General features: G+C 40.3%; 1 protein-coding gene across 1 annotated transcript in view; it reads left to right on the top strand.

The window, feature by feature from the left end:
- The window catches only part of RALGAPA2 (Ral GTPase activating protein catalytic alpha subunit 2), a 321,348-nt gene that overhangs the window by 67,658 nt on the left and 234,562 nt on the right, over positions 1 to 19,128 (top strand). The window contains exons 5-10 of the mRNA XM_025399680.1: positions 2,143 to 2,186; positions 5,104 to 5,281; positions 6,080 to 6,195; positions 8,480 to 8,618; positions 10,326 to 10,525; positions 16,440 to 16,667. Coding sequence (XP_025255465.1) covers positions 2,143 to 2,186; positions 5,104 to 5,281; positions 6,080 to 6,195; positions 8,480 to 8,618; positions 10,326 to 10,525; positions 16,440 to 16,667 — 905 coding nt within the window. The remainder of the gene's footprint in view (positions 1 to 2,142; positions 2,187 to 5,103; positions 5,282 to 6,079; positions 6,196 to 8,479; positions 8,619 to 10,325; positions 10,526 to 16,439; positions 16,668 to 19,128) is intronic.

Genomic DNA, 19,128 nt, shown 5'->3' with positions numbered 1-19,128 from the left:
CTGTACTGCTTCACGTGTACAAAAGAGTTTTTGAATACAACAGAATAGACTAGATCAAATACGTATGTATTAGTTTTCTGTTGCTGCTGTAACAAATTACCAGATTAATTTTAAAAAGTCTGGGACCATTGACCAATATGGGTCATATGTTCTAGGTGTCTGCATGTAATGTCCTTTCTATATGTATTTTTCTTCTCTTTGTGTAGGGAACAGTGGATATAGGCATCTGTAGGTAGTCCAAATACTTAAAAAATACCAACAGCTGGGCGCGGAGGCTCACACCTTTAATCCCAGCACTTTGGGAGGCCAAGGCAGGTGGATTGCCTGAGCTCAGGAGTTGGAGACCAGCCTGGCTAACATGGTGAAACCCTGTCTCTACTAAAATACAAAAAATTAGCCAGGCGTGGTGGTATGCACCTGTAATCCCAGCTACTTGGGAGGCTGAGGCAGGAGAATTGCTAGAACCTGGGAGGTAGAGGTTGCAGTGAGCAGAGATCATGCCACTGCACTCCAGCCTGAGCGACAGAGTGAGACTCTGTCTCAAAAAAAAAGAAAGAAAAAAGAAAAAGCACCACTACCAAAAACAAGCTGGACCCATCGTAAGAAGGGGAAGGACTAACAAGCACCAATAGTCACACACAATGGCCAGGAGAAAGTATTTCCAAGAATATGTTGTAAGATGATGGATTAGCCAGATGGCTGGAAAGAAAACTGTCTGTGCAGACTTTATCATTAGGTCTCCTGGGAGGTCTAGTATCTGTTGGCTCTGCCAGCCACCATGAGGTCCTCAAAAGCTGTAATGAAGCAGATGTTAAACTGAGGTAGAACAAACTGTCCAAGAAGGATGAACATGGGGATAAAGAACAAGGCCCAGGTTGAGGAAAGGTGTGGGCTAGATGGAAACTTGAACCTTAGCTGTGACAGAAGGAGCCAGCCTAGTAAATGCTGGCTCTAGACCAAAAACTACTGGATACGGTTTGGTGAAGGGAGAAGTTGGGGAAGGGGAGACACTTTAGCTTCCTTCACTCATGCACAAACTATTAGTTATTTAAGTGCTAGAACCTAGTCTGAATCATGATGATGAATTTCCTTTGAGCCCTAGTGTTAGGTGTTAGGAACAGTGGAACTGTTGTAAAAGGTTCCTTCAGATTGTCAGTGATTTTGTTCTGCCTAATGCATTTCTACAGAGAGTATTCATTTAATTATTATATATGTATTTATCAATGTAGCTGTGGCTTGTATCAGTTGTCAAAACACTGGCTCCCTTGTTAGAGGAGCTCTTTGAAATTCATTGATGGACTAAATATGACTTGATATCTAATTTGTTAAAGAGCTATCACAAATTTTTCATCAGAGGATCTAAGTAATTTTTTTCTTAAAAGATCTGTAATTTGACTGAGAAGAAAGTTATCTTGCCTCAGATTTTCAGTATATTTCTATTTTAAAAGGTCATCTCCTTTTTTGAGGTTAAGATCCCGTTTTAGAGGCTACATAAGATATTTAGATGGGGTTGTATTTCTCCATACTGAGGTCATGAATACACTTATAGAAGACTTAGTGATAGTGTTCCATCCTCCTAAGAGAAGCTTTTCTCATTCTAGTGGGCTGCAGCACCAAAGTTTTTGTAGTTGACTGGAGTTCCGAGTCACCCTTGATTCTGCCTCCTTGACAGTGACCAAAGTGCTCTGCTAGAGGATTTACTGATGGACCAAACCCCATAAATGTGGTTGTCCTTGCCAGGAGAGAAACATGCCATTCTGAGTATTTGTAAAATGTTCTTGTAAAACTGTTTTGTGAGCAGTCGTTTTACATTATTTTTACCTTTAGAGATTTAAAAAGAAAAAAAGCATCCATTTTATGCATGACAAGAGATATGTACATAATCCACTGTGGGCATTTGGCTTACCTTAATATCAATCATTTTGACTGTTTTAAAATAATTCTGAAGAGATACATACTTAAAGTACTTTTATCTTGAAAATGTCTTTCCCTCTGTGACATTGCTTTGCTTCTGAAGGTCAGCCTTCTTCCTTTTATTTTTAAAAATTATATTTTTGTCATAAGTACATATTTTCTTCTTAAAATAGATCTTTGATATGCATTTTTATACTCTGTTTATAATTCATTATTTTAAACTTTCAGGCTCAACTTTAAAGAAGCTTCTACACACTGGAAATTCTGCTAAGGTATTTATTTTATCGTGTAATGGCATTTTTTATTACTCTTAAATTTGTTAATGCCACAAAGTAACAATGTTAGGCCGTTTTGGAATAAAGATCTTTAACAACCACTTGATTTAGTTTTAATTTTTAATTGATAAATTATATTTTTAGGGTTTTGTTCTTATATCATACCTTATTGTGATAGACATTTTAAATGGTATTAGAAGAAAATGGGTTGGGCTTCAGAGTTTAGAGTTCTGAGTTCTGATTCTGATTCTGCTGGGTATGGATAGGGACCATGGGCAAGGCACTGACTGCTTCAGTTTATCCTCAGAAAAAGGAAGAGCAGTCCCCCTCTAAACTTCAGAGCTCACATGCTTGATTCTGTCCATCTTGGTAACCTGGTTGTTAAAATTATGGTTGTCTCTAATTAATTTTCCTAATTTTGAGAGCCATTGTGGGAGAAAAGAACAACAGGGTCTCACTCTTGAGTATTTATTTGTGGCAGATTTATAGGTTAAAATTGGTTTATTTTGAAATGGATATGTCTTTTATTATAACATATACTTCTTGATGCTGAGATAAGATTTTGCTAAAACATAAGTGGCAGAAAAAATTCAGCCTGGGATGAATATTTTATGAAAGATAATTCACTTGGAGTTAATTACGTTGTGTGAATGCTTTTAATAAGCTAATATATTGGTAGTTTTATACTGGCTTAAACAATCACAGCCTCTTAAAACTTGATATGTTAACTGTTTCTCACATGTTGAAAAAAAAAGGAGTTATTCCTAGCCTCACTGTAGATTCTATATTTTGTCCCTCTTATTTTAGAGAAATAGGGTTATGATTAAAACCTATCAGTTTGGGCCGGGTGCGGTGGCTCAAGCCTGTAATCCCAGCACTTTGGGAGGCCGAGACGGGCGGATCACGAGGTCAGGAGATCGAGACCATCCTGGCTAACACGGTGAAACTCCGTCTCTACTAAAAAATACAAAAAACTAGCCGGGCGAGGTGGCGGGCGCCTGTAGTCCCAGCTACTCTGGAGGCTGAGGCAGGAGAATGGCGTGAACCCGGGAGGCGGAGCTTGCAGTGAGCTGAGATCCGGCCACTGCACTCCAGCCTGGGCGACAGAGCGAGACTCCACCTCAAAAAAAAAAAAAAAAAAAACTATAAAAACAGAAACCTATCAGTTTGTTAATCTCGTGTTTATAATTACCCTTATTTATGTTTAGTTCTCTTAAATACAGTTAACATATAAAAATCAGAGACTTGTGATAGAATTTCATAGAAACTTCCCTCTTGTTCAGTTAAATATAATTTAATTAGATACACATAGAGCTGGCTGGGCGCAGTGGCTCACACCTGTAACCCCAGCACTTTGGGAGGCCAAGGCAGTCAGATTGCCTGAGGTCAGGAGTTTGAGACCAGCCTGGCCAACGTGGTGAAACCCTGTCTCTACTAAAAATACAAAAATTAGCCGGGCATGTTGGTGCATGCCTGTAGTCTCAGCTACTCAGGAGGCTGAGGCAGGAGAATTGCTTTCCCCCAGGAGGCGGAGGTTGCAGTGATCCGAGATCATGCCACTGCACTCCAGTTTGGGCAACAGAGTGAAACTCCATCCCCTGTCAAAAAAAAAAAAAAAAAAAAAAGATATACATAGAGCCTTCTCTCTTCTCTCCTCTCTCCTCTCTTCTCAGTCTGATGGCTGAATAGTAATGTTACCACTCATTTTACCTGCTTGGCGAGAGGAGGGCAGGTGTGAGCAGGCATGGAGGTTTGAGTGGAGCAGTGGTGGAGTCCAGGAGCATGTTTGGAAGTACGCTGTGAATTTACTCTGTTAATGGGGCAACACTGTCACCAGCTGGGGTGTCTGTCCTAGTGTATTTTGACTTCTATTGGGAGTCAGCAGAATATTTTTATTTATTTATTTTGGCTCTTCTCCACTTTTTGGTTTGGTTTTATGGCAAAGCCTTGTGTCTGACTTGCAATGTTCTTGCTCTGGCAGAGTCAGCACCACCTTGAATTAATGGAAAGGAGATGAGGCAGTCACCCCAGTTGCTGGCATTTGGAGCTCGCTACATCTTTCAGCTGCATGTGACATTTTTTTCAGTCTCTTTTGCTTATTTTTTTTTAAATTGACATAGTCTTTTCAGTCATTTAGGAATACAGAAATGGAGGGACATGTGCTTTTGAATTCTAGGAATGGGGTAAATTTGGAAGTGTAAAGAAAGAAAAAGGACACATCTCCCTATGTTGATGTTTCCTACAGCATGATGCTGGCAATTCAGAGCATGACAAAGGTGTTGGAGAAATAGAATAGGGACATAAGGTATGAGGAGAGCTGCTCTGTCTCATTAAGCCAGGCCTTCAAGGTCTTATTTAGCTCCTAGTCTTTTGATTCTCAAGAACATTATCAACATGTTATATTATAGTGATAGCACATATAAATTTGGAGGGAGATTATCTTTGTCATTGTTTTTATGGATAATTGAGGCCATGGGTACTGTTGCCTTACAGAATAAGATACTATTAACAGGAAGCACTTACATAGTGCTTACTGGGAGTCAGCCATTGTGTTATTCGGTTTACATATGTTAACTCAGTCTTTATCATAGTCTTTTGTGGTAAATGCTCTTATCCTTATTTCACAGATGGGGAGACTGAGGCATGGAGAAGTTAAGTGGTTCTCCGTGGGTCCCAGCTAGAAAGTGGCAGAGCTTGCATTTGAACCCAGGCACTTTGGCTCTAAAACCCTGGCTCTTAACTCGTGCTGTATTGCAGCGTCTTTGCTTATCTGTCGCTAAGTAAAGAACTTGGTGTACTACCTAACACACCTTTAACTTGTAGTTTCTCTTTCTCAGACTGATGCTCCATTGTAATGCATTTCTGTAAATACATGTAAGTGTTTCATTTTCATTGTTTTTAATTTTGTTTTTAGATAAGATGTGAAGGAATCAGGCTGTTTCTTCTGTGGCTTCAAGCACTTCAGACAAACTGTGCAGAAGAGCAGGTGCTGATTTTTGCTTGCCTGGTGCCTGGTTTCCCAGCAGTCATGTCATCCAGGGGCCCTTGCACACTGGAGACACTCATCAATCCCAGCCCTAGTGTAGCTGATGGTAAGTTATGTTAGCAGATCTCCCATGTTGAAATTATTCTTGAACTTAACATTGAGAAATTCTTTCTTTTTCATTTTCTTGAATAGAAATCCTGATGGAGTCTGAAGAGGAATTATTCCCCTTTCATATTCACTGTAGATTCTTACACACCTTAGAATCAAAAGACTTGGAGCTTATTTTATATGAAATGATGACAGGAGAAATTTACTGAAGTGATGGAAGCAGGAATAGGAGGGGACAGATGTTGGCAGTAGCAGGAAGTAAAAACACACGGGAAGTCTGGACTGGTTTTCTGGCTATTAATAAGATTAAACTCCACCATCCAAAGCTACTGTCTATTCTTATCACTGTTGTTCATAAGTGGACATTCATCTGCTCACCAGGATCTTATTTTGCCACTGTGTATTTTCCTGCAGCATCTATGGAAAGACAATAGTGGTCTCATGGGACTATTAATGGTGGCCATTTGTGTCCTGTGAGTTTTCAAGGAACTTGCCTGTTGGGACCATTGATTTATTACTGTATATTGCACTATTGCTCAATGACTGGCATTTGATCTTGGGCTGACCAAAGCAGAATTCGAAAGGGAAAGAATGGTGCAGCGGGAGAAGGTGCTTCGTGGGCATCTGGGCTGTGTTTCCAGGCCCTTTAGGCACACTGCCTTGGAGTGTGCTCCTCAGTGTGAGCAGTTTCAGTAGATGGAGAGATGTATTTTAATAGAGACCATTTTTAAAACCCTAAATTCTGTTTAAAATTTAACTTTGGTGAATGAGCTTTCATCATTTTCTGTCCTTTCAGTAAAGATATATCCAGAAGAAATCACTCCACTCCTGCCAGCCGTATCGGGGGAGAAGATTGCTGAGGACCAAACCTGCTTTTTTCTTCAAATACTGTTGAAGTATATGGTTATTCAGGTCAGAGAAAAATTATGACTTTTTCAGTGTGGTGGGTTTATTCTCAGCAGGAAGAGGAAATATTGCCTCTTTTCTCTCTGCGTATCCGTATTTTTTCCCTTTTCTTTTTCTTTGAGTTGATTTTATGTGATATTTCAGCAAGTGCAGAGTATGTACCATTTTTTAGGTCACTGCAGCAAGACCAGCTGTATGTACTATTTTGTGAGTGTGTTTAAACCATTTTTCTCTCTTTACTCCTTTCCTACCCCTAATCTCTATGCTTGCAAGACAGGTTGGAGGAGGAGGCGGGCCCAGAGGCTGAACAGGTGGACAGGAATAGGCAGAGAAGACCTGTTATCAGGGGATCTGAAGGAAAGCACATGGAGCAATCTCCTCATACCATTGGCACAGGCCTCCTTTATGTCATGTATTATTTTTCTCATATGCACCAATTGCATACATAACTGAAGTAACTGGTTTATGATTTTAATAGGAGATTTGTGACCCTGGTCTAGATTTCTGAATAATAGTTAGAATAAAATGTGCTGATTCTTTTTTCTCAGCAAATACTTCTGTTGTCCTTGAGTTCGTCCTGGGTATTGTCCAGTATCTGTCTTCCCCTTCACAGCCAAGTTGTTGAAGTAATAATCTCTACTGAGTTCACATCCTCACTTCATGTTCTTTTGACACCCACTGTTAGCTGCCTTCTGCCCTATCACTGCTAAAGTGGCAAGCCCCAAACCACAAGGGTTCTAGGGTCAGCCCAAAAGGAGGGCACACTTCAAGTTTTGCTCTCCTTGTTCTTTGAGGGGATTTGACTACCCCTCCTTCGTGAGTTTCTCTCCTCTTCTGATATTTTCTCTGGCATTTCTCCCTTCCTTTCAATCCTTTCTAGTTTTCTTTAGGGAACTGTGCTTTTCTCTGCTGTCTCTCAAGATTCAGTACTTGACTGCTTTTTCTGAATACTCAGCAATTTTGTCCCCTTTCCTTGCCCCTTTCCCTTTAGCCGGAAACAGAAACACAGGACTTCAAAATCCTGAAAACCTGACTGGGGCGTGCTTTCATATTCTGGAAACTCCACATTTGAACTCTAATGGCCCATTCTAGATGCATCTCAAATGCCAGCTGTTCAGAAATGTTTGGACATTCCATTTGTCCTGGAAAATCAACAGAGTATCCAAACTTGTGTTGGGGGCCTTGGGTTCTCATTCTAGGTGTGTCACTAATGAGTTGTGTGACCTCAGATAAGGTGGATGGAACTGATACAGGATAGAGGTTTGCATGCAGACTGTGAACCTTCTAATTGTGTGCAAAGTTTTAGGTGCATATCGGTGCCTCCCTTCTGCCTTCTCTTCTGTCGATTGAGATGAGTTCTGAGAGCACAGTTTTTGGCATATTATGGATGCTGAGCCCTGCTGCCCCTGGGGTAGCCAAAGCATCTCATCCTTTTACCTCAGGTGCTGCACAAATTTCATTTTCTAAGTGGGCATGTCAGGAAGGAAGTTGGGAAGCCCTGCTCTAGAGTGCTCTGTGGTCTAACAAACATTAAGAACCACTGACAGGTCTTCTCTAAGGGCCATGTTTCCCTAAATCATGTGGGGGTGACTGCACCTGTTTAACCAGGCTGTCCTCCTGGCTCCCGAGGGATGGTCCCAGATATTGAGCAGTTTTGGAGTGCTCCCACTATGCAAACACTGATGGGTTTTTGAGAGGGAGAATATTATCTCGACACTATGAAAGATTTAAACTTAATCCGTAGTGGACTGGCATGCCTGGTTTATCTTAGCCTTTGAATTTTTTTAATACAGAGAATGCATTTTCCAAGATTCCATGGATTTTGCCTTTTGATATTGATTTTACATGTAGGTAACATTGGATGAAATTCTTGAGAAGGATTGTTTCTTTAATTTCTATTTATTATAAATGGCCTCTTTCTGAGTTTAGAAAAAAGCACCTGATTATTCGTGACTAAATGTTTTAAAGGCACAAGAAATGTTAGATAATTACAAAAAACAGAGAGAAAAAATATGTACATGATATATTATAGCACGTTGTAAAAGATACGATGTCATTGAGTTGTTTGGTTCTCAGTAAAAATGCCGTTTTTAACATAGTTACTGTTTTGTTTTGAAGTATTCATTCCTGCCATCTTTTGAGCTTTGTTATTATTTCATTACATGATTGTCAGTATATTTGTCATTTTTTACATTTAGGATAGGAATTTTAGTAACATAACACTTCAGTTTAGTATATGTTAATTTGAAATGTAAATATACATATGTTCTTTTCCACATATTATCCAAAGGCTGCAAGCTTGGAGTGGAAGAATAAGGAGAATCAAGATACTGGTTTTAAATTTCTTTTTACATTGTTTCGAAAGTATTATCTTCCTCATTTATTTCCATCATTTACTAAGTTAACAAACATCTACAAACCTGTACTTGGTAAGTACTGTTGGAGCCGTGTATAGAGGATATCCAAAGGAAAGCTATGCAGTCTCTTTCAAAGTGACCTTTGATTATTTTAAAGTAAAATAGTAATTTTATTTTTGTATTGAATGGTAACTTTATTATTAGATGGTTAAAGTTTCTTAATAAGTGATTTTAATTATTTGTACCTACTAAGATATACCTCAGCTCACAGCAGTAAAAGGGAACCGTGGCTCCTGTACTCAGAAATAATTTGAAATGTATTTATGATATTTTTGGTATAATTATATTGTCATCCTTTAATGTAAAAATCTCTGCATTTCCTAAAGTCTTTCCTTGTGGGTGGTGGCGTATGGTGACCTCAGGCTTTGTTCAGTGACTGGAGGCCAGCCCAGGGCAGATAGCTGCCATTGTATGCCTTTTCTTTCATGCTGGGTCCTACATCCAGCAGCTACTACTGACAGGTGCTTATGGAGAACCAAATTTTAGGTGATTATACAAGCTATGGGCAGTAAGCCTCAGAGGACTAGGAAACAGAAAGGAATTTCTAATTTGGCACCTAATGTTCTTTTCTTCTGTAAGAAATGAGGACTCAGAGGACAGAAGCATCCCTTAGAGTGGTGAAGGTGGGCGTCAAATCTTCCTCTCCCTATTATCTAAAACAGGTAGTTCAAATGAATAATTAAAAACAGTTTTGGAGGGGAAATGGTGACATGAGATGTTACTCTTTTGGGGAACATGGTCACCTGATTCAGTTGTCTGCACTGTGTGTGTTCTGTGTTTGCGTACACACACACACACGCACGGGAAGAGAAGCCAAAACTTGGTGCGTTTTGAAAGATGTAGAATTACTGACTTTTAGGGGCACTGGGACATGTATTTCCTTAGCTATATATATGTGAATATTTTTTCAATATTTGTTTCTGATTTCATATGTACTCTAAATTCATTGTGAAAACATGGTATATTGTTAATATTGCTAGATTAAAAGTTATTTGTTGATAATTTTTCTGCCTTATACAGGTATTCCAGATATACAAAAATTATTAAGATAGAGAGTTGAACTTATGGCAAGTAGTATCTCAAATCCAATACCATATAATTTTCATATTGATTATGGAATTTAAAGAATGAGAAATTGACTTCTTACTAAGTCTTTGGAAAAGGTAGCATTTGATTGCCTCAAAGATGAAATGTGACTTTCTGAATTCTTTTAAATATAAAGTAGATGATATTGATTCTGTTTCATTGGATTCATCTAACGGGAAAAGGATATAAAACTCTAAAGTTCAGTGGATTTAATCGCTGCAATGTTAGATGTTAAAATACCTAAAATTATGTTTTAAAAGTTCATATATATGTTTACATTTGTTCCAGCTATAAAATTAAATTAGGTATAATGTATGTGAAAAGATTTTCACTATTATAGTCTCATGTAATTTATCAAAATTGTTAAAAATAGTTGTTAGCTTAGTTTTTCCATAGCTGTATATCATAGATACATAAATAATCACCATCACCACCCATTCTCAGTCAGATCACAAGGTGGAATCAGAAAGGAGCCTACCAAAAAATGCCATTTTTAATCATTGAAGTTGTTCATTCTTAATTGCTATTTAGACAACCAAAAATTGGATTTAATTGGAAACCAAAACATTTGTAGGGGTTACATAATGTTATGATTTATTAGCCTAATCAATCATGTCTTCTTTTTTCTACCAGACATCCCCCATTTGAGACCAAAGCCAGTGTACATTACTACAACTCGAGACAATGAGAACATTTACAGTACAAAAATTCCGTATATGGCAGCTCGTGTTGTTTTTATTAAGTGGATTGTAACCTTCTTTTTGGAAAAAAAGTATCTAACTGCAACACAGAACACTAAAAATGGAGTTGATGTATTGCCTAAAATCATCCAGGTATGCTGTTCATCATCTTTTTATCTGTTAATGCTTCTGTAATAAAACACACTGGAACATAGCCAGAGTTATTGATTATTAGAGTTATTGGTTCTTCCAGGTTGTTGGTTATAGGTAGGTGATTTTATTGGCCTACCCTGTCTGTAATGCCGAGGTTTCAGAGGGAGTTGTGAGTTTGAATCACTTGCTGTGCATTGTTGGGATTGCCATGATGATGCAATCTCGGGAGCCATTCTGAGAAGATGGCTGTTGTGTGCACACTCCTGGCTCCTCCTCATTCTCCTCACTTGAGTACCAGTGGCCTCTGAGCATGAGAACAGAGGCCTGTCTTGCCTTCACCGAGCCCCAATAGCTGGAAGGCTCTTAGGAAACTGTAAGTGGCCCATGGTGAGGACCTGTGAGGCTGCCAGGCGCCCTCCGGCATCTCAGGAGAGGGAAGTAGATCAGCAGCTCAGGATTTTGGGCTGGCTGTTGAGCAATGGTGGGGCCCCTAGAAGAGGAGGCTACCTCTTCCCTGAGGCCTTCAGAAGAGACCTTTCCTTGTATGGGACCTGCTGTGCTTTTTCTGTCTTGGCCTTGGTCAGCCATACACAAATGGGGGCTTTCCCAGCAGGCTGAGTTGCTTAGGGACTTGGTGGAGCACTACCATTTGTGGAGGTCAGAGAGCAGCCACTTCACTAAGGGATCATGGTGTCGTGTGCTCTTTTGTTTATGGTCCCCAAGAACAGGGATAGGAAGTGTGGTCCACTGACTGCAGATTTGCTGATGCCCTGGAAGTCCCAGAAGTCCGACCTAGGCCTGAGCTGAAAGAATGCACAAACCTGAGGAGGCAGATAAGTGGCTCTTGTGCTTCAAGGTTATTAGGAACCTTGATGGAGGAACACCAAACAGTCTAGAGCATGTGGCTCCTCGGGGGAGAAGTCACTGAAGAGTGAGAGGAGAAACCTATTTTCAAAATCTGAGGGAGGTGCGGTTGCAGTAAGAACAATGAAAGACTTGCTGAAAGAAAGTTTTAAGAAACCTTTGAATGTCTTAGTTAGAAAAATTAGTAAATAAAATGAAAATGGTAATGATTATTGCTGAGAAAAAAAATTAGTTTTCTGAAAAAAATCCCACCACAGTGACTAAAAATTTAGAGAGATAGAACTCAGAAATTAGTAGACAAGATCTAAGTACAGGTCCCTACCTTACAAATATTAGGTGGGTGGAAGAAGAAGAGAATGAGAGTAATTGAACAAATAATAATAAAAGTTTATCTGAACTGAAAAAAAAAAAAGAAAGGCATGCCTCAAACTTAAAGGGTCTTTGAGTCCCAGGAAAAATTATCAAGACACAAACCTAAACAGACATTTGATTTTCAGGAATTAAGAGACAGTGGTATAGGTTTCCAGACAGGTTACTTCAAAGGAATGAGACTGAGATTAGCGTTGAACATCTAATCAAATCTGCAATCCTGCAATCTCTTTCTCTCTCTCCTTCACACACACACACACATCTCCCAACAGGATGTCAGTCAAGATTAAAAGAAAGAATCATTAATTAATGGTGTTGGAATAATTGGCTAGTCTCTTACAACATACTGAAGCAAACGACAGATTGATTTAAGGTCTACAATAAAAACAAAATACTGAAGAAATGTAGGCTGAGTGCGGTGGCTCATGCCTGTAATCCCAGCACTTTGGGAAGCCGAGGCTGGCGGATCATGAGGTCAGGAGATCGAGACCATCCTGGCTAAGACGGTGAAACCCCATCTCTACTAAGAATACAAAAAATTAGCCGGGCGTGGTGGCGGGCGCCACCAGCTACTCAGGAGGCTGAGGCAGGAGAATGGCGTGAACCCAGGAGGCGGAGCTTGCAGTGAGCTGAGACTGCGTCACTGCACTCCAGCCTGGGCAACAGAGCGAGACTCCATCTCAAAAAAAAAAAGAAAAAAGAAAAAAAATGTAAGAGAAGGGAAAATCCAGGAAAGTGTCTAAATTTGGGAAGTGGTAGACTACTTTAGGTAGAAATAAGACCCAGTAGGCTGGGCGCCTGTAATCCCAGCACTTTGGGAGGCCAAGGCAGGCAGATCACTTGAAGTCAGGAGTTCGAGACCAGCCTGGCCAACATGGTGAAATGCTGTCTCTACAAAAAATACAAAAATTAGCCAGGCATAGTGGCAGGCGCCTGTAATCCCAGTTACTTGGGAAGCTGAGGCAGGAGAATCGCTTGAACCTGGGAGTTGGAGGTTGCAGTGAGCAGATGTGTTACTGCATTCCAGTCTGGACAACAGAGTGAGACTCCCATTTCAAAAAAGAGGAAAGAAAGAAAGAGAGAGAAAGAGAAGGAAGGAGGGAGGGAGGAAGCAAGGACAGAAGGAAAGAGAGAAAGAGGAAAGAAAGGAAGGAAACAAAAGGAAAGAAAGAAAGAAAAAGAAAGACCCAGTAGCCATGGAAGAAATGAGGTTTGACTTTATTTTAAAAAAAAATAGTGAAAGATTTTTGTGTCAAAAGACTACATAAGGCCAGATCCAATCAATAGACTATGAAGTAACATCGTGACTGTTAAAAGGGTTAAGATCTCTGCTATATAAAGAGTACCCACGAACTGGTAAGAAGACAACCCCACTGAAAACTGGACAAAGGAGATGAGGGTGGCTCATAGAAGGCAGACTACAGGGACCCCTGATTTTATCGGCAGTCAGAGAAATGCAGTTAGTTCTGAACCACGATGAGATACCTTTATTCACTTATCAGGTAGACAAAAATCTGTATGAAATTATGTCTAGGAAACGCAGTCATGCTCTTTGGTAAATTTACATAACATCTGAAGCGATTGTCACTCAGTTCAAAAAAGTCTTAATTAAGGGATGTAACCTTTCCTCTCTGGTTTAAAAAGATCAGAAAACCATCACCTGTATTTATTGAAAATAAGTAGCTCATTCTTGAAAAGTACATCTGGATGATGAGAAGTAGAAAGAACAAATTAACCACTGCTTTCAGGTTCTGATTTTTTCTTTTAGTTGACTCTTCACAGTTGTGAGTCACCTACTTTTACTGTCTAGCTTTTTTAACGTCTTAAAGGTTGGAACTTCGGAATCAATTAGGATGGTTCCATCATCCTCATGGAAAAAGGATCACAGCTCAAACTGTCTTAAACATAAAATAAATACTTTAATCTTACTAAAAAGAAGCACATGGTGAGGCTGGCTGAGAATACGGTTCACTCAGGCATTCTCCCTGGTTCTCTGTGGTCCTCTCCTCACTGTTCTGCCCTTTCCCTCTGAGAGCTTTGTCTACAGCAGCTTCCCCCTTGATTGTAAGATGGCTACCAACAGCTGGGGCACCGCTTTTCTTGTTCACATTTAGAGGCGATCCAGAAATATAAAGCCCTTTCCTTTTGTCTGAGTGGAACAACTTACATTACCTGCCTCCCCCTGGAACAGTAACAAGAAACTGATTCGCTTAAAGCTGGGTATGTGAGTGGGCCAGGAGATGTCATGATTGGCCTCCACAAAACAGATTGGTCCCTTAGTACTGTGGATGGGATCAGCTTCCTGCGAGTCAGTTGAGGTGCATAGGAGGAGGCACACAGAGGACTGAGGTTCTGTTAGGGAGGGAGAAAGAGTGCTGGGCTGACAGCCATTTGTACCCTCTGTGCCATCATACCCTGCAGATGACTATCCCTAGAAATGGCCACTACCATTCTAGAGACTGCCACTATACCTCACAGTAAGTTGTTATATTAGTTTCTTACTGCCACTGTTGCAGATTCTTACAAACTTAATGTCTTGAAACAGTACAAATTTATTATCTTACGGTTCTGAAAGTCAGAAATCCAAAATCAAGTTATTGGCAGATCTGTGTTCCTTCTCGAAGTTCTAAGGGAGAATCCTGTGTTCTTGCCATGTCCAACTTCTAGAATCCTGTGTTCTTGCCGTGTACAGCTTCTGTATTCCTTGGCTGTGGCCCTGCATCACACCACCTTTTCTCCTAGTTTCCATCATCACTTAGCCTTCTTTGTCTGTTATCCTCCTGCCACCCTCTTATAAGGACCCTTGGATTATACTGGGACCATTTGGATAATCCAGAATAATTTTTCTATCCCAACAGCCTTAACTTGATCACATCTGCTGTGTCTCTTTTGCCATGGAAGGTAACACATTCACAGGTTCTGGGGATTAGGACATCCTTGGGGAAGTCATTATTCAGCCCACCAGCGCTGGTTGGTCTGCAAGGTCCAAGATGATTTCATTCACATGCCTGCTACTTGATGGGGGCAGTTGGAAAGGAAAGCTGGGTTCCTCTGGGACTTCTTGTTCTGTTTTCTGGTTAGCAAGGTAGTTGGACTTCTTATATGCCTGCACAGGGCTCCAAGAGTGAAATGTTTCAAGAGATGGGAATTGTTAACCAACAGCCTCTTGGGCCTGAGTCTGATACTGGCATAGGTCTCTTCCATTCTAGTCTACTGGCTAAAGCAGTGATACAGTCCATGTAGATGAAAGAGAGGGGACATGGGCCTCATGTCTCTGTGGAAGGAGTGTTAAAGAATTTGTGGGCATCTTTAATTTGCTATATATGTGCATATTTTTTTTTCTTTTTTAGTTTGTGGGGAAAATGGGAGTTATAGGTCAAAAAGTCACAGGTTATTGAGCCATAAGAGACTTTAGACCTAATCTAGCCTCTGTGTCCTACAAATTAACATATATGTGTGTGTATATGTGAAATCCAAGTGAATTGCATGACTCGTGTTACAGTTAGGAATGTGGAGAAGCAAGTCTTTTGATTCTTAGTTTGGGCCTCTTCTTTCTGTGCTATACTCATCCTTGGGCCATTCCTACTGAAACTTCAGATAAAAAAAGAATAAAATGAATAAAGTGTTATTTTCGTGTGGAAGATAGTGGATCCGTCAAAAAGATAAAATAATTTCCATAGGTGAGCACATCTCACAGTGTGATAGTGCCTTTGATAAGCCACACAGGCTTAGTAACTAAGGCATGAAGAGAAAAATTATTACAAGTATAATATTCCTTTAATTTTCTCTAGAGATTACTATTGGGTATCTGTTTTGTTTTCAAACTGTCCTTGGTAGTTACTGAAATTAGTTTTGCACTATTCATATCTTATCTCTTCTTGTAAAAAATATTCACAGTAGGTAAATTTTAGTTGTATTTGGGCTATGTATTTTTGACACTTAAAAGTAATAATGGAGTTTGCAAAGATGAAGCAAAATTATATGTATATTTTGTTTGGAGGAAACCTTTAATTCTATGTGGATATGAGAGCAGAAATCAGTGTTAAGCTTTGTGAGTGATTGCATGAATTACTTCATTTCTTTGCATGCCTAAAGTCTTTTAAATGTTTAAAATTTTGTGAATATTTCTTTACGTTAGACCTAAGATTCTGAGGATAAAGCTCAGATCAGCATTCTTCTGATAAAATACCCTTTGAAGATCTTCACACTCCACTGTCAAGCTGCCACTTAGTCACATAAATCAAATGATGCATCCTATCATTTTTGTACAAGAAGTCCCCTGAATTTTCCTATCTCTGTGACCATAGGAGCAAATGCTAAGGTGTAGAGACCTGATGTGATGATAATACAAATGTGTTTACACATTAATTTATTCTGTGGTTTTACAATGCAAATTAAACCTTTTAGATTGGGAAAATTTCCCAGCCCTCCTTTCTGAAACAGCTTAGTAGTTTTCCTTTTAAAATAGCTGAGTTGGGAGGGATTTGTTGGTTAGTTAGAAAATTGGTAAGTACAGGCTCTGGAGCCTGTCGTGCTTCAAGCAGTTGCTGGTTTTGGTTTGCTGTACCCTGTGCACGTTGATGGTAACTAGAGTTACTTAAAACAAGGCAAGACTGAAGTTTGGCCAGGTGTTCTTGAGTTGGGGTGAGCATCATTGAGAAGTGTGCTGACTTTCTTCCAGACTGTTGGTGGTGGTGCTGTGCAGGAGAGAGCGCCTGAGCTGGATGGTGGTGGGCCCATGGAGCCAGACAAAAGCCATTCTAACAGCAGCACCCTGTCGGACCGAAGACTCAGTAACTCCAGCCTCTGTAGCATTGAAGAGGAGCACCGAATGGTGTATGAAATGGTACAGCGGATTCTCTTGTCAACACGAGGTTATGTCAACTTCGTGAATGAAGTATTTCACCAGGTTAGTGTGTGTGTGTGTGTGTGTGTGTGTGTGTGTGTTACAAGTTCTTGAAACGGAAACGATTTTGTTTCATGTTCTTTTACTTGTAACACTCCAACAAATAGAGTTGATGAGTTGGGTTATGTTACAGAACTGAATAATAACGAATGATCCCTCTAATCTTTTAATTTGTGTGGATTGCTGTGATTTTTAAATTTTGTTGTTGAAAAACATTTACACAAGGAGGAAAAATTCTGTATCTGAGCAAAATCATGAGACAGATACTTTCATGTTTTTGTGACAAAGTAAACTCAGAATTAGGTGGGAAGAAAGCCATTCCTGAATACCCAGCAACAAATGAACACAGCAAAGAAGAGTCCAGTCTTATTCCCAGAGCCTTAAGGAGCTCTCTGAGGAGCTGGAGGTTTCTGCAAAAACCTTGCAGAGGCATGTGGCACTCACAATATGATAGAATTATTTATGGCACAAGAGAAGAAGGTAGGTGGCAAGGGGAATAAAAGGAAAGAAAGGAGCAGAGGCCAAGACAAGAAAAGAGGTGTGAGCAAAGGAAGGAGACAGAAGAGGTCAGAAGCCCAGGCTACAGTTAGTGGCCATGAGTGACATCAGAGGTTTGCAACTGGGGTTGATGCTACTCCCTAGGGGACATTGGCAATGTCTGGAAACAGTTTTGGTCATCACACCTGGGGTGCTACTGGTGTCTTAGCGGGTCACAGCCAGGGATGTTGTTAAATATCTTGCAATGCCCAGAATGGCCCCCACCCCAACCATGACAAAGAACTATCTGGCTCAATGTGTCAGTAGTTCTACTGTGGAGAGACAAGAGACTCAGCACTAGCCTTCAACACAGCAAGCAGAGCTCCCACACAGCAAGCAGAGCTCCCACAGATCTGGAGTGTGACATGTGGCCAGTGCCACTTGACTCCAGGTACTGGTACTCTTGAACACAGGAATGTGGCGTATTTGTGGGTGTGTGTATATGAGGTGGAATAGTTGTTTTATCCATAGACCTGAAAAGTAGGTTAAGCCCTTGAATGGCAGAGTGCAGTTGTAGGTGAGGAGGAGAGAAAGAGTCTTGTACATATGAATGACGGGAATGCACCACAGAGAACTTCTTTTGGCGAGGCAAGTTTTTGAGATAGTGAATGATTGGCCCTATCACTTCTGGGACTTTAATTACAAAAAATCAACCAAAAATGAAAGTCCCAACCTAATCCATAGCAGTGTAGAGATTTTACCATATTTTCATTTTAATGAAGAACAAATTTTACTTAAGAAAATGTTTGTTTAGTCTGCAATTAACATTCCGCTTATAAAATTTTTTTTTCTGGTTCTGTGGCCCAGCACTGCCTTGATTCTTCTCACTCTCCATGTCTTCTCTGTTTCATGTCTTGGCCACTCTTCTTGTTTTATCCCAAATTACAGGTGTTAACCAAGATTCAGGGCTCAAGTCTTTGCTGTAATTCTGCACTTGGCCTCCTTGGGGCCTTTACTGCTGGTCCAGTGCCAGCAACCACTGTGGTATATGTCTCCCAGTCAAGCCTTTTGTCTGAACCTCACTTGTAAATAAAAATATTAATTTCATTAAACAGATTTTTTATACTCATGAAAGATTTGTTACTGGCAGAGGATATACCACACCAGGAGCCGGAAAGCGTAACGCAATGCTGCAGAGACCAGGTACACCTGAGCACAGCTTCAAGGGCCCTCGCTCTGCTGCACAGAAAATGTGCCCTCTCGGGATCATGATTCACCATCATGAGAGTGAGTTATCTGTCTCAGGGAAGACAGGGTGCAAGTTTACCGAGAGGTCCTTCAGACCTAACTAATCACACGGCTAAAATCAGGCAGAATGACTGAGTAAGCCAGCTGTAGACTCTCAGTGTCTACGTTGTCACTGAACAATGTAGACAAGGTGGCCCTGGGTGCCTCCTACACTTGCCTTTTAAAATGGCCATGTGCCATTGCATCTGATGTTCCTGTAGTATCTTAATGATAATAAGACCAAAGCCTGGCTCATTTTTTCCCCCTAATATCAGCTTATCCTCTTGACTTGACTGCTGCTTCAAAGGGACCTGTATTCATGTTTGCATCTTAATTTTAATGCTCCTAGGTTCCCCATCTCCCTCTCCTCCTATGACAGTCACTGGATAAGTCACACAGGAGTTTTGCTTGCTCCTTTGCTCTCCATTTTCTTTGACTGTGGTTAGCAGCCCTCTCCTTGGAACTCCCCTCTTTCTGTGTCATCCCTTTCTAGGTAGTACTGCACACATCATACTGCCAAAACAGTTTTTTTTTAAATAATAGTCCATGATTTGAAAACCTAGCCCATTCCCTACATTAATGTTGTCATATTCATGCTGCTGTTGTACATGTGAAAGGTCCATGGCAACTATTTGAGTTGAAATAGTCAGAGTCCTGGAGTGTATGATCTATAGCAGGGGTCAGCACACTTTTTAAAGCA

The sequence above is a fragment of the Theropithecus gelada genome, chromosome 10 (assembly GCF_003255815.1).
Source record: "Theropithecus gelada isolate Dixy chromosome 10, Tgel_1.0, whole genome shotgun sequence".
Classification (NCBI taxonomy): Eukaryota; Metazoa; Chordata; class Mammalia; order Primates; family Cercopithecidae; genus Theropithecus; species Theropithecus gelada.
This window is presented reverse-complemented; position numbering and strand designations above follow the sequence as displayed.